This window comes from Sorghum bicolor, chromosome 2 (genome assembly GCF_000003195.3).
Source record: "Sorghum bicolor cultivar BTx623 chromosome 2, Sorghum_bicolor_NCBIv3, whole genome shotgun sequence".
Classification (NCBI taxonomy): Eukaryota; Viridiplantae; Streptophyta; class Magnoliopsida; order Poales; family Poaceae; genus Sorghum; species Sorghum bicolor.
This window is the reverse complement of record NC_012871.2, coordinates 1,835,123-1,845,997: the sequence shown is the minus strand read 5'-3', so window position 1 is coordinate 1,845,997 and position 10,875 is coordinate 1,835,123. Positions and strand designations below refer to the sequence as shown.

General features: G+C 44.1%; 1 protein-coding gene across 1 annotated transcript; it reads right to left on the bottom strand.

The window, feature by feature from the left end:
- Positions 2,477–6,389, bottom strand: LOC8059888 (O-acyltransferase WSD1). Its single transcript, XM_002459249.2, has 6 exons — positions 5,514–6,389; positions 3,935–4,001; positions 3,765–3,838; positions 3,382–3,597; positions 3,073–3,210; positions 2,477–2,826 (listed from the first exon to the last, which is right to left on the bottom strand). The coding sequence occupies exons 1-6, from the start codon at positions 6,324–6,326 to the stop codon at positions 2,650–2,652; spliced, it is 1,485 nt and encodes a 494-aa protein (XP_002459294.2). The 5' UTR covers positions 6,327–6,389; the 3' UTR covers positions 2,477–2,649.

The following is a 10,875-nucleotide window of genomic DNA, read 5'->3' as shown; positions in this document are numbered from 1 at the left end:
TTTTGAGGCTGGCCCTTGTAACCCATTGACCTTGGGTTGGACCAACTATCCAATGAGTCTACCTAACATCTAGCACAAAATCCCATGTATTCCCGGGGGCGGATCCGTGCCCCTCACAAAATCCCATCCAATATAGCAGTAATCCAGCTCCAACTAAAATGACGTGTTCAAACATTTGCTATAAATTGGACTGTTAGACTCTCTCTACTTGTGACTAAAGTTTGACTATTGATGTATGTGAAATGTCTTCGGCTATTTTCAATGGAGTTTTATGACCGAGTTTTCAATATATTAATATTTTAGAAGCAGTATAAGAGTTTTCTAGGGATAAAACTCTCTCTACTCTCATAAAACTCTTATTATCTCTTTTTTTCATTAATATAGTACTACATTAATATATTTAAATGTGTATAAAACTGTAATAAAACTTCCATTAAGACTGGCCTCATAAACTGAACCGGAAAGAGTAAACCACCTGTTTGGTTGGGCGTCCGATTTTGACTGGCTAGGGCCAGGATCCCTGCCTAGGCAGCAGGTTGAGTCCCAAGCAAACACGCCCTAAGCATTTGATAATGAGAGAGAGAGAGAGTTCATTCTAAATCTCAAATATTTTTTTTATACTTCTAGAGCATCTATAAGAGACTCTCTATATTCTTTCTAAATGTTAAGAATAGTAATTTTAATAAAAAAACTACCTTCCAATAGCTTCTCTAAATGGTCATCCAAATATAGCCATTGTCTATTCTTGATTTTTCGCTAGCAAAATATAGAAGACGAGAATGACTCTCTAGAGTGTGCATAAGATTTAACAAAACTGTTGGAGAGTAAAAAAAATATAGAAAGCGATTTCAATGCAAATGGCTCTCTAAATAATAATTTAGAAAGTAAGATTTAGAAAGACTCTTGGAGATGTTCTTAGCTAGGGAGACAATTAGCTAATACCTTTTCCGGTCAGGTACGTCGGATTGCCCCTCAGCGCACAAGACCCATACCCAAGGCGCACTATCAATCTGTGGTTGACGCAGTGGCACGAAAATTGCCACCGTGCCATGGTGCACTAATGGCGCGCAGCGGCAGACTCATCTGGATCAAGTCAGTGCTCCGTTCAGTTCCAATCTACGCCATGATCGCAGAAAATTTACCATCCTAGGCTAGAAAGGAGATTGACGACATTTGTAGGAAATTCTTTTGGACTAGTTCTGATGCTTCTGTCCAAGGTAAATGTATGGTTTCCTGGCCAACAGCCTGCAGGCCAACGGAGTTAGGCGGCCTGGGGATCAGTGATCTTAGGCTTGCTGGCTATGCCCTTCAGTCCAAGTGGCTTTGGCTCCAGAAAATAGATCGTGGCCACTCATGAAGCCAGCTTCCCATCAGAATTGCACCTGAGATTATGGAATTCTTCAGGACCTTTACCACCATTGGCGATGGTTGTCAGGCACTATTCTGGGAAGATAAGTGGATCAATGGTGAAGCTGCTCATGAGATCGTACCGTACCTTTATGGGCTGGTGTTCAAACAAACGTGTCGCTCCATGACCGTTTGCGACGGGCTCAATGATAGAATTTGGACAAGGCGCATCTCAGGTGGCATGTCTGCGGATGCGTTGAATGAATTCCTGTACCTCTGGAACTTGCTGAGAGACGTGCAACTTAACAACCAACAACAGTGTGGCGTTGGACGCCAGATGGACAGTACACGGTCAGATCAGCTTATAAAATGCTTCACGCGGGATCCATGACCTTTCACGGTCACAAGCTCATATGGAAAACATGGGTACCTCTAAAAATTAAAATATTCCTGTGTTGGTCTTCCGACGAAGACATTGGACAGACGATCGCATGCTACGTCGCGAGCTTGAAGCACGTGAGGAGTGCTATCTATGCGATCAGGGAAGGAAGACCATTGATCACATTCTTGTTGAGTGTCCAATCACCAGGGAGATATGGTTACACATTCTGTCGGCCTTCGGACAACACTGTCCGCCCGCAGCTACTTCCTTGCAACGCTGGTGGAGACAGCTCCGATCTCTTTTCACTGGTGAAAAGCGCAAAAGAATTGACTCACTTTTTGCGCTCGTCTCTTGGAAAATCTGGAAGAAGTGCAACACACGATGCTTTAGAGAGTCCGTTTCCTCAATCATCGACATCCTTCAAGTCGTTCGAGCGGAAGCCGACAGATGGATTGAAGCTGGAGCAAACAGGCTTCGAGCTTTGGCTCAGCCATGAGTTTGGTGTCTTGCTCCTCCGTAGTTTTTTTTCTTACTATGTAATTTCATTAGCTGTTTTGGGTGCCGATCGAGTTTCGGCAATCTTGTATATAAATTCTGCTTCTTCTTAATGCAAAGATATGCACACTCGTGCATATTCGCAAAAAAAGAAACATAGAGTGTGTTGATATATATAGGCTCAAACTTCTTTTACCTTAATATAGTGAGCACATATTTTATGTATTCAAAAAATATTTAACAATAACAATAGATACAACATAACACATTATTACTAATTACTCGACATCACATATATATTACCATGGTACACACCGTACGCACTATATTAGTACCAGGCCAGTAAGTAAAGCACCAACATATATCAACATATTATATATGTATATATATCTCTAGCTCTTGACCTGGAGCATTCACCCAGCTCCTTACTCGTTCTTAATCATTTTTGTTGACATCGTCGTCTTTGCAGCGGCGTCCTTGGTAAGCTTCAGGCACTCGGCAAAGTCATCCAAGAGTTGGCGAGAATCTGGAAACTGTTCCTCATCAACAGCTAGAACGACTTTGATGGTGTTGTTGTAACTTTGGTAGTGCACTGTAATAGCCTGCAAGGAGTAAAAGGAAAGCGTGAGTGATTTCGTGAGGAGAACATAACTAGCTAGAATTTTTTTTGCGTTAATGTTTTCTTGCATTTTTGTTTTGTTTCAATCCCCCAAGGCGTCACAATCCGGAAACACAATGTGATATTGGAGGAAAAATCAACTTTTGTACCAGACTTAATTCAATTCCTCGAGCAATAATAATTTGAGATATATAGTTTGAAGTTTATAGACTCTTGGTGTTGCTCTTACTTGTTGAAGCCCGTAGACGCTAGGTGCAATGTAGGCAACTGGATGACCACATAACTCTATCTGCTCAGGTGGCCCAATCAAGTTCGAGAGAGCCATGGTTGTATTTGAGAGCAGTTTATTGAAGATATAAGCTCCTGCCTGCCTCAAGTGACAAAGTTGTTGTGTGATTAGTAGTAATAACAAAGTATAACCAGCTAGGTCATGATATAATTTACAAAAAGAGACTTGACTTTGTCGAAGTCTTTTTTTTTTATTTTGGCAATTTGATATTTTAGAAGAGCATACATGTATAAGTTAATAAAATGGTACCTTTGGACCAAATACTTTGAAGACAATTTCAATAGACAAATGCACGACGAGCACTTCTAGTGAGTTCTTTTTCCTATCTATAACCTGTTTTGCCTTGCGAACGTATTCAAGCGGATCATCGTGCATGGCTAGATGAAATGGGAGGATGATGTAGCCCAGTCGGTTTCCCCATCTCACAGCATTGCTCTTACCAGTTTCTATCATATTAACATCCCTCTGCATGCCCATAAACATATATAAAATCAGTAATAATTGTATATAAGTTTAAAAAGCTATGGTTAATTAAATACCTTCTTTTAAAAAAATAGTATATTTTTTCTTTTACAAATTACACAAGTACAGATGCATAAGTGAATGGAAAAAAAAGGAATCTTGGCATTTACTTGTAGGCTAGCGGCTGGCCTTGTGTTGACAGGGACTATTGATCGCAGTACTATTTCCCTTGTCTTTGTGTCACCTGACAACCGATCGAAGAAAATGAGAAAATGTAATGTGTGTAGGAACTATATTTTTACATAAATTGTTATCTGGGACAGGCATTATATATACTTACCAGTTCTCCGGAAAAAATATCGTGATAGAGCAGCAGAAGTTATTCCAATAAGCACATCATTGACAGTCTATATGTATACATGGAGAGACACAGCTCAATATATTATATATGAGAGACATGAATTTGACAATATTATTGACTGTAAAAAAATTAGGAGAATAGGAGGAATTCACTTACCATAAAACTGAATTTTTTTGACGGTCAAACTTAATTTATTACTTGGGAACTTGACTAATAACAAAATTAATTTGCATCACCTAGAACTTAGGTCATTCTCAATAGTATTTCATCAGAGTTTCATGGATATTAAATATGCTGATATGACACTGTATTAATAAAGAGAGATGTGATAACAGTTTTATGAGCATGAAACTCTTCTGCACTGTTTGTCTATTTCCAAAATATGAATGCGTTTGGATATTTGGGTCATGAAACTCCCACTGGGAATAGGTCTTATGCTAATAACATTATATTTATTATCATTTAATTTAATGGCCTAAATTAATTAGTTTAAAGAGTCAGTAACAAATAGATAGCATCCCACGGTTGTGTTTGTAGCTCCACGTTCACCGCAAATTCCCGGCCCATTTTCACATTTTTTGGACCTAAAATCATCCGTATGCACATGCTTGTTATTGGGTTGGGCCGAATACGGTCCACAAAAGAGTTTGTTTTTTTAGGCCGTTGGGTTCAATGATGAAGACTTTTGGGCCGAACCAAGTCTAAGTTATGGGCTTAATCAACAAAAAAACATTATTTTATTATCTAATATTTTCTACATATCTATAAAGAAAATCGTTTAGGATAGCGATAGGGTCTCCAAAGTCTACCTTTGACTCCTTATTTTTATAAAAGTATTTATCAAAAAATGATATATGTATATTTATAAAATTATTTTTCAAGAAAGATAAACATATGACTTTCACATTTTCAAGCTTAACAACTTAAAATTATTCACGATTTATATTCCCAATGTTTAACCTAAATTTTATCCAAAATGATTTTTTTATTGGTATGAAGAGAGTATTAAATAATATGTTTATGGGAAAAGTCTATATAACCCCCTCAACTATTTAGTGTAGTCTACTTCACCCCCAAACTATAAAACCAGATGTTCTACCCTTGAACTTTTCAAAACTGGTCAAATAACCCCCTCGAGCGGTTTTGGAGGATGGTTTTATTTTTCATTTTTTATTTATTTCTGCTGAATCTTTGAAAAATCATAATAAATCACAAAAAATCATAAAATAAAAAAAATCTAATTTTATTGGACTTCTGATGAGTAGACCTACACAGTGAATATATAATATGCTATACTTTAGTACAAAGTTTTTTTAGCTTAGATCTATGTTTTTTCTTTAATTAATCAGAATAATTCATATATGCAGTTTCTATAGTCCAATTATAGTAAATTTTATTTGATGAGCTAATAATTGTATGCTTGAGTTATGGTAAAAATTTTATATCCATTGGATCACATATAATTTAGTTATACATTTTTTAGCTTTATTCTTATTAAATCTATGTTTTCCTCTGTAACTAATTATTAGTTTGGGGCGCGCGCGATCTATATACGTACGTAGTGCATGGCATTCTTGATGAACTTGACGTCGTCAAGGCTGAAGGTCCGGTGGACGAAACGCATGCGACGGCGCGAGCCGCCGCCGCCGCCGCCATGGTTTGCTCGCTTGAACAGCGTGTGCGTGTCTCCGATGAAGAAGATGGTGGCGACGAAGGCGGCGACGTCCACCATGGTGTGCCACGCGAGAACGACGTACGACCAGATCCACGCGAGGAGAGGTAGTTGCTGCTGTTGTTGCCGCCGCTGCTGCCCGGGCGGCGCGTAGACGGCGCCGGTGCGCGCCGGCGGCGGGGGCAGGGGCGCGGCCATGGCCGGGTCGGCGGCGCTGCGGGAGGACGAGAGGAGGAGCGTGATGAGCGCCATGCCGTCGGCGAGCGCGTGGTGCACGCGCAGCGCCACGGTGGAGGCGGCCTCGGAGGTCCGGACGTCGAGGAAGTGGAAGTCCCAGGGCGGGCGCGTGTGGTCCATGGGCAGCGTGGACAGCGAGGAGAGGTAGTCCTCCACGGCCCTGTCCGGGTCGGCGGCGGCCGTGGCCGGATCCAACGCCGGCACGACGATGTGGTCGTCCAAGTTCACCGTCGTGGGCACCCACCGCGGCGTGCCCGTGCCGCCGCCGGCCTTGTCGTCCGTCACCTGGATGCTCCGGAAGTAGGGGTGGCGAGCGAGCTGGGCCTCCACGCCCGCGCGGAAGACGGCGAGGTTCAGTGGCGTGGCCAGCCCGATGGAGACCACCACGTACAGGTCCTTCATCAGCCTCTCCACAGGGCTCACCGGCTGCTGCTGCTGCTCCGCTACCGCCATGGTCGTCATCGATCGATCTCGAGTTGGGGCAGCTGCTGCTACGTACGTTCCTAGTAGGAGAGACGATGGTTGCATGGACTGATGGTCTCTGAGTGTGCAGGGCAGACATATATATAGGCCATATCCCATCCAAAAACTTTTCACCCCGTTTCATCGAATATTTAAACACTCCATGATTAAATATAGATAAAAAAAACTAATTGTACAGTTATTACGTGGAAACTGCAAGACAAATCTTTGTAAGTTTAATTACTCCATGATTAGTCATCATTGTTACACATGTGCTAATAATGATATATTAATTAGGCTTAGTAAATTTGCCTCATGGTTTTCGAACGAGTTATGTAATTAGTTTTTTTATATCCGAACAACATCTCATAAAACATATAATGTGACGCCCAAAAAGCTTTTCTTCCACGAAACGCACCCATACTCTATCTGGCAAATGGGAAAGGCCAAGGCGGCACCCAAATATTGTCATCGTCATTATCCAGTATAGGAAAGTATCTTTTTGTTGCTGATATACAACCGTCTTGCTGGACTCAGTGAGACCAATTATGTGACCTGCATGCTGTACGTACGTTACTCTGTTCGTCGTGCATCCATGCACATGCATGTTAGTTGGACGTCGGTCCTGCACTAGTTTTATGTCCTCTTCTGTATGGTTTGCTAGGTGCAAATCTTTGTCATGCCATTGTGTCATCTCAGGCCGTCAGGCGTCCATGTGAGCATGCATGCACATGTGTCCAAAAGCCCAAACTCTGAATGGGCGTCTGGTTGTGTCTGCATGGTTGTACGCATGTCTAGATACCCATGCATTGGCCATTGGCTGTCTGGAAGGGACTAAAGTTTTCTGGTTAACATTTTATGATTTTGTCAGAGACATTCTTGAGCATCTCGATACCCTATCCGTTGCTGGATTGCTACGAGTTGCAAAGTGTCGTGCTCAGATGCTAATTAAGGTGCATCTTTGTGTCAATACGTTTCATCATTGGTGAATTTTCAAAACATCTACTTGTACCATATATATAATTTAATTTACATGTTTTGGTAGCACTACCGGATCCAAAGTCTTTGCCGATGGCTCGAAGCCATCGGCAAAAGCCAAAACCCCATCGGCAGAAAGTTTGCCGATGGCAAAGTGGCTCGGCCATCGGCAAAGCCCCATCGGCAACTAATTCATCGGCAAACAAAACTTTGCCGATAGCAAAAGTATACACCATTGGCTGGCCATCGGCAAACCTGGGATTTTTTTTTCCTTTTTTTCCCTGTTTTCTTCCATTTCCAGCACATATAATCACAAGCATACAATAATCACCAGCACATATTCATCACATATATTCACAATAATACGCCATTTCACAATAATATAGCATCAAATCCATATTCATGCATACAAATCCATATCACAAGTCCCAAATCTTGCATACAACTCCAAATGCATCCATACAAGGCCAACATGGGCCAAACATGTCCGACGTGGCACAACAAGTTCCAAAGTCAGGAATAGAAGGTACCTAGCTCGTGGCGCCGTCCCCTTGGGTCCCCGAGCCCCCCGCAGCATCCTCCCACGGAGACCAACTCCTCTGCTGCTGCGGCTGCTGCCACGAGTACTGCCAGTTGCCGAGCTGCTGCAGCTGAGGGAACTGAGACGGCCTGGGCTGCCCCTGCGGCGGCCACGAGTACCCCGGCTGCGTGGGGAACTGAGACGGCCCTGGCTGCCCCTGCGGCGGCCATGAGTACCCCTGCGTCGGTGGAGGACCTGGGACGAACGGCTGCGTGAGGAGGCTCTGGAAAGGACCCCAACCGGGCTGTGGAGCAGGACCCTGTGGAGAAGCACCCATTCGAGGGCTATCACCTGGAGTTGGGTTCGAACCCTCGGACATTGTCTGCACAAAGACCAAGTGATGGAATTAGTACCTGCGGACTGGATCACAAGCTAAAGCAATAGGCAATGTAGGGACTCACCGGACGAGGTGCAAGAAAAGGCGGCAGTGGAGGTACTGGTGGGGGAGCGAAGAAAGCGGCAGGAGGCTCACTCATTCCCATGGCACGCATGTGCTGGGACATCTGCGACCACGCCCGCTGGTAGTGCAGCGCAACTGAGGCCGCGTGCTCCTGATAGGCAAGCGCCATCTGCTTCTGGTTGGCTAGCACCTCCTGGACCGTGGCCTGCAATATTACACGAGCATGGTGGATTGTATTTGAAGGCAAGGTACATTATTTGTGAAATGGTAGAACGACGAATGAAACTCCACTTACCTGAAGACCCGCGATCTGCTGCGCACTGCTCTGCTGCCGAGGCGCTATGGGGACCCGCGGTGCGCCCCTACGCTGGTCTTCCTTTCGGATCTCGGCCAGCGTCGGGACAGAGGACGGGTCAATGGCGCTGTGGGCCATATAGAACCGACCGTGCTGCTTCCCTCCTCCCAACCTCATCACGATTTCAGGGTCTATGGGCTCGGAGGTGACGTCGTAGCTGTCGCCATGGGCCTCTCGAGCTGCGGCGGCGTACTTGGTGAGCTTGTCGTACACGACCGGGCTGGTGTACTTCTCGGGCCCGTCTGAAGAGCTGTACGTGGTGGAGGGCGCTTTCGCTTTGCCCTTGTTAGCAAGGGCCCACCCCATGTACTCGTTGATGGGCTGCTCGTCATGGTACTCCCTCTGCGAAGAAAACAGAAAACATGGTTACAAGTAGAGATATAAGAAATCTGGCGCTATAAGAAATGGTTGAACACAATCATACCCATGTTTCCATGTACTCGCTGAGGTTCTGGCTCCCCTGGTGGTGTGAGATCCCGGACCTCGCCATCTCTTCCAAGCGCTTCACCCGACGTGCTCTGTGGTCCGCGTACGCCTCCGGCGTTTGCCACCCTCTGACAATCGTAAGCCAGCAGTCGACGTACTTGCTGCACCAGCCCGGAGGTGTCTGCATGTCATTCAAGTATTAGATCTTCCAGATAATGAGTTGAATGTGTCACATAAGGAATCATAGCGGATGTTTTCGAGCATGGCATGTGTAGTGTGTGCTAAAAATTTAAAAAAGTTTCGAGCAAGTTGTAACGTCGGATAGTCAAAACCCAGACATTTCCACATGTGATCACTCCGTGATCACATGTGGAGATGTGTGAGTTTTGACCATCCGATATCACAATTTGCTCGAAACTTTTTTAAATTTTTACCACACACTACACATGCCATGCCAACACAACTCGTCAAGTTTCGTCAATTTCGGACTCCGTTTGGATTTTATATAATTTAAAAACACTTCCCACGCACGTCACTCCCCATGCTACGAGGCCAACAGGGTCGTAATTTCATGCGAGGCCCTGGATATGGCCTCAAGATACTCCGAGAATCATGAATATCATTTTTCGAATCAAAAGTTTCCATTATTTCATGTACCTGCAGTTCAAATTTTGAGGTGCGGGAAAAATTCAAAGAAAACAAAATAATTCACGAAATATAGCTAAAAAGTTTAAAATTGTCCCAAATTCTGGAGGTGGGTTGTATGTGAGGTAGGAAGACACCAGAAAAAAAGGGAAGGAAAAAACAAAAAAAAAGATTTTTTTGCCGATGGCCTAGGGCACACTATCGGCAAAGAGGCTTTGCCGATGGCCGGCCATCGGCAAAGAAGGTGGGCCTGGGAGCTCTCTGCCACGTTGCCAATGCTTTGCCGATGGCCTAACGGTGGTAGCCATCGGCAAATCAGACAGGGACTGCCGCCGTCAGGTCCGGGCAATGGTTGCCGTTGGTGTGTCTATGCCGATGGCCCGGCCAACGGCAAATATGTTATTGGCCGATGGCTTATTTTCGCCGATGGCCCGGCCATCGGCAAAGAAGTGTTTTGCCGTTGGCTGTAGTTCGCCGATGGCCCAGCCATCGGCAATAAAGTTTTTGCCGTTGGCTTGACTTTGCCATCGGCAAAGAGGGTTCTTTGCCGATGGTTGATTCCTCGGCCGTCGGCAAACTTCTATCGGCAAACACTGGCTCTCCGGTAGTGTAGCAAAGTGATATTAGAGAAGTCAGAGGGTGAGAGGCTTCCACATTTACATCCCACTGATTCTGACCAGCTGGAGGCTCATGGAAAGATTAGTGCCATATTTCTTAGATCAACCACTTGATCTGGATAGGTCTTTGTAATACTAGAACAAGAACATAAAGAAACTAGAAAAATCTAAACTAGATGTAAACAAAAGAAAAGAGATAAAATAAATTTTAGTTACTAAATGGTAATTAGAAAACAAAGAACTAACAACTAGTTTAGTCGTTTTTACCTTTGACTAGTAATATTACGTGTATCACACACAGTAGATTAATTAGAGGGGTAACATACGAGACACAGATTTATAATGACGTAGGCATGGAGTGCCCTATATCTAGTGTATCATGGGCGTTTTAACTGCTTGTGAGCCATGCAGTGACGTGGGTGCGGTTGCAAGTAGTAGGGAGATCATAACTGTGTCTGTATGGGTCTAGGATCTTTTCATGATTCCCCATCAGAAACTATATATCTACCGCAACTTTATAGCCCGGAGGGGTTATTAAGTTACGGATA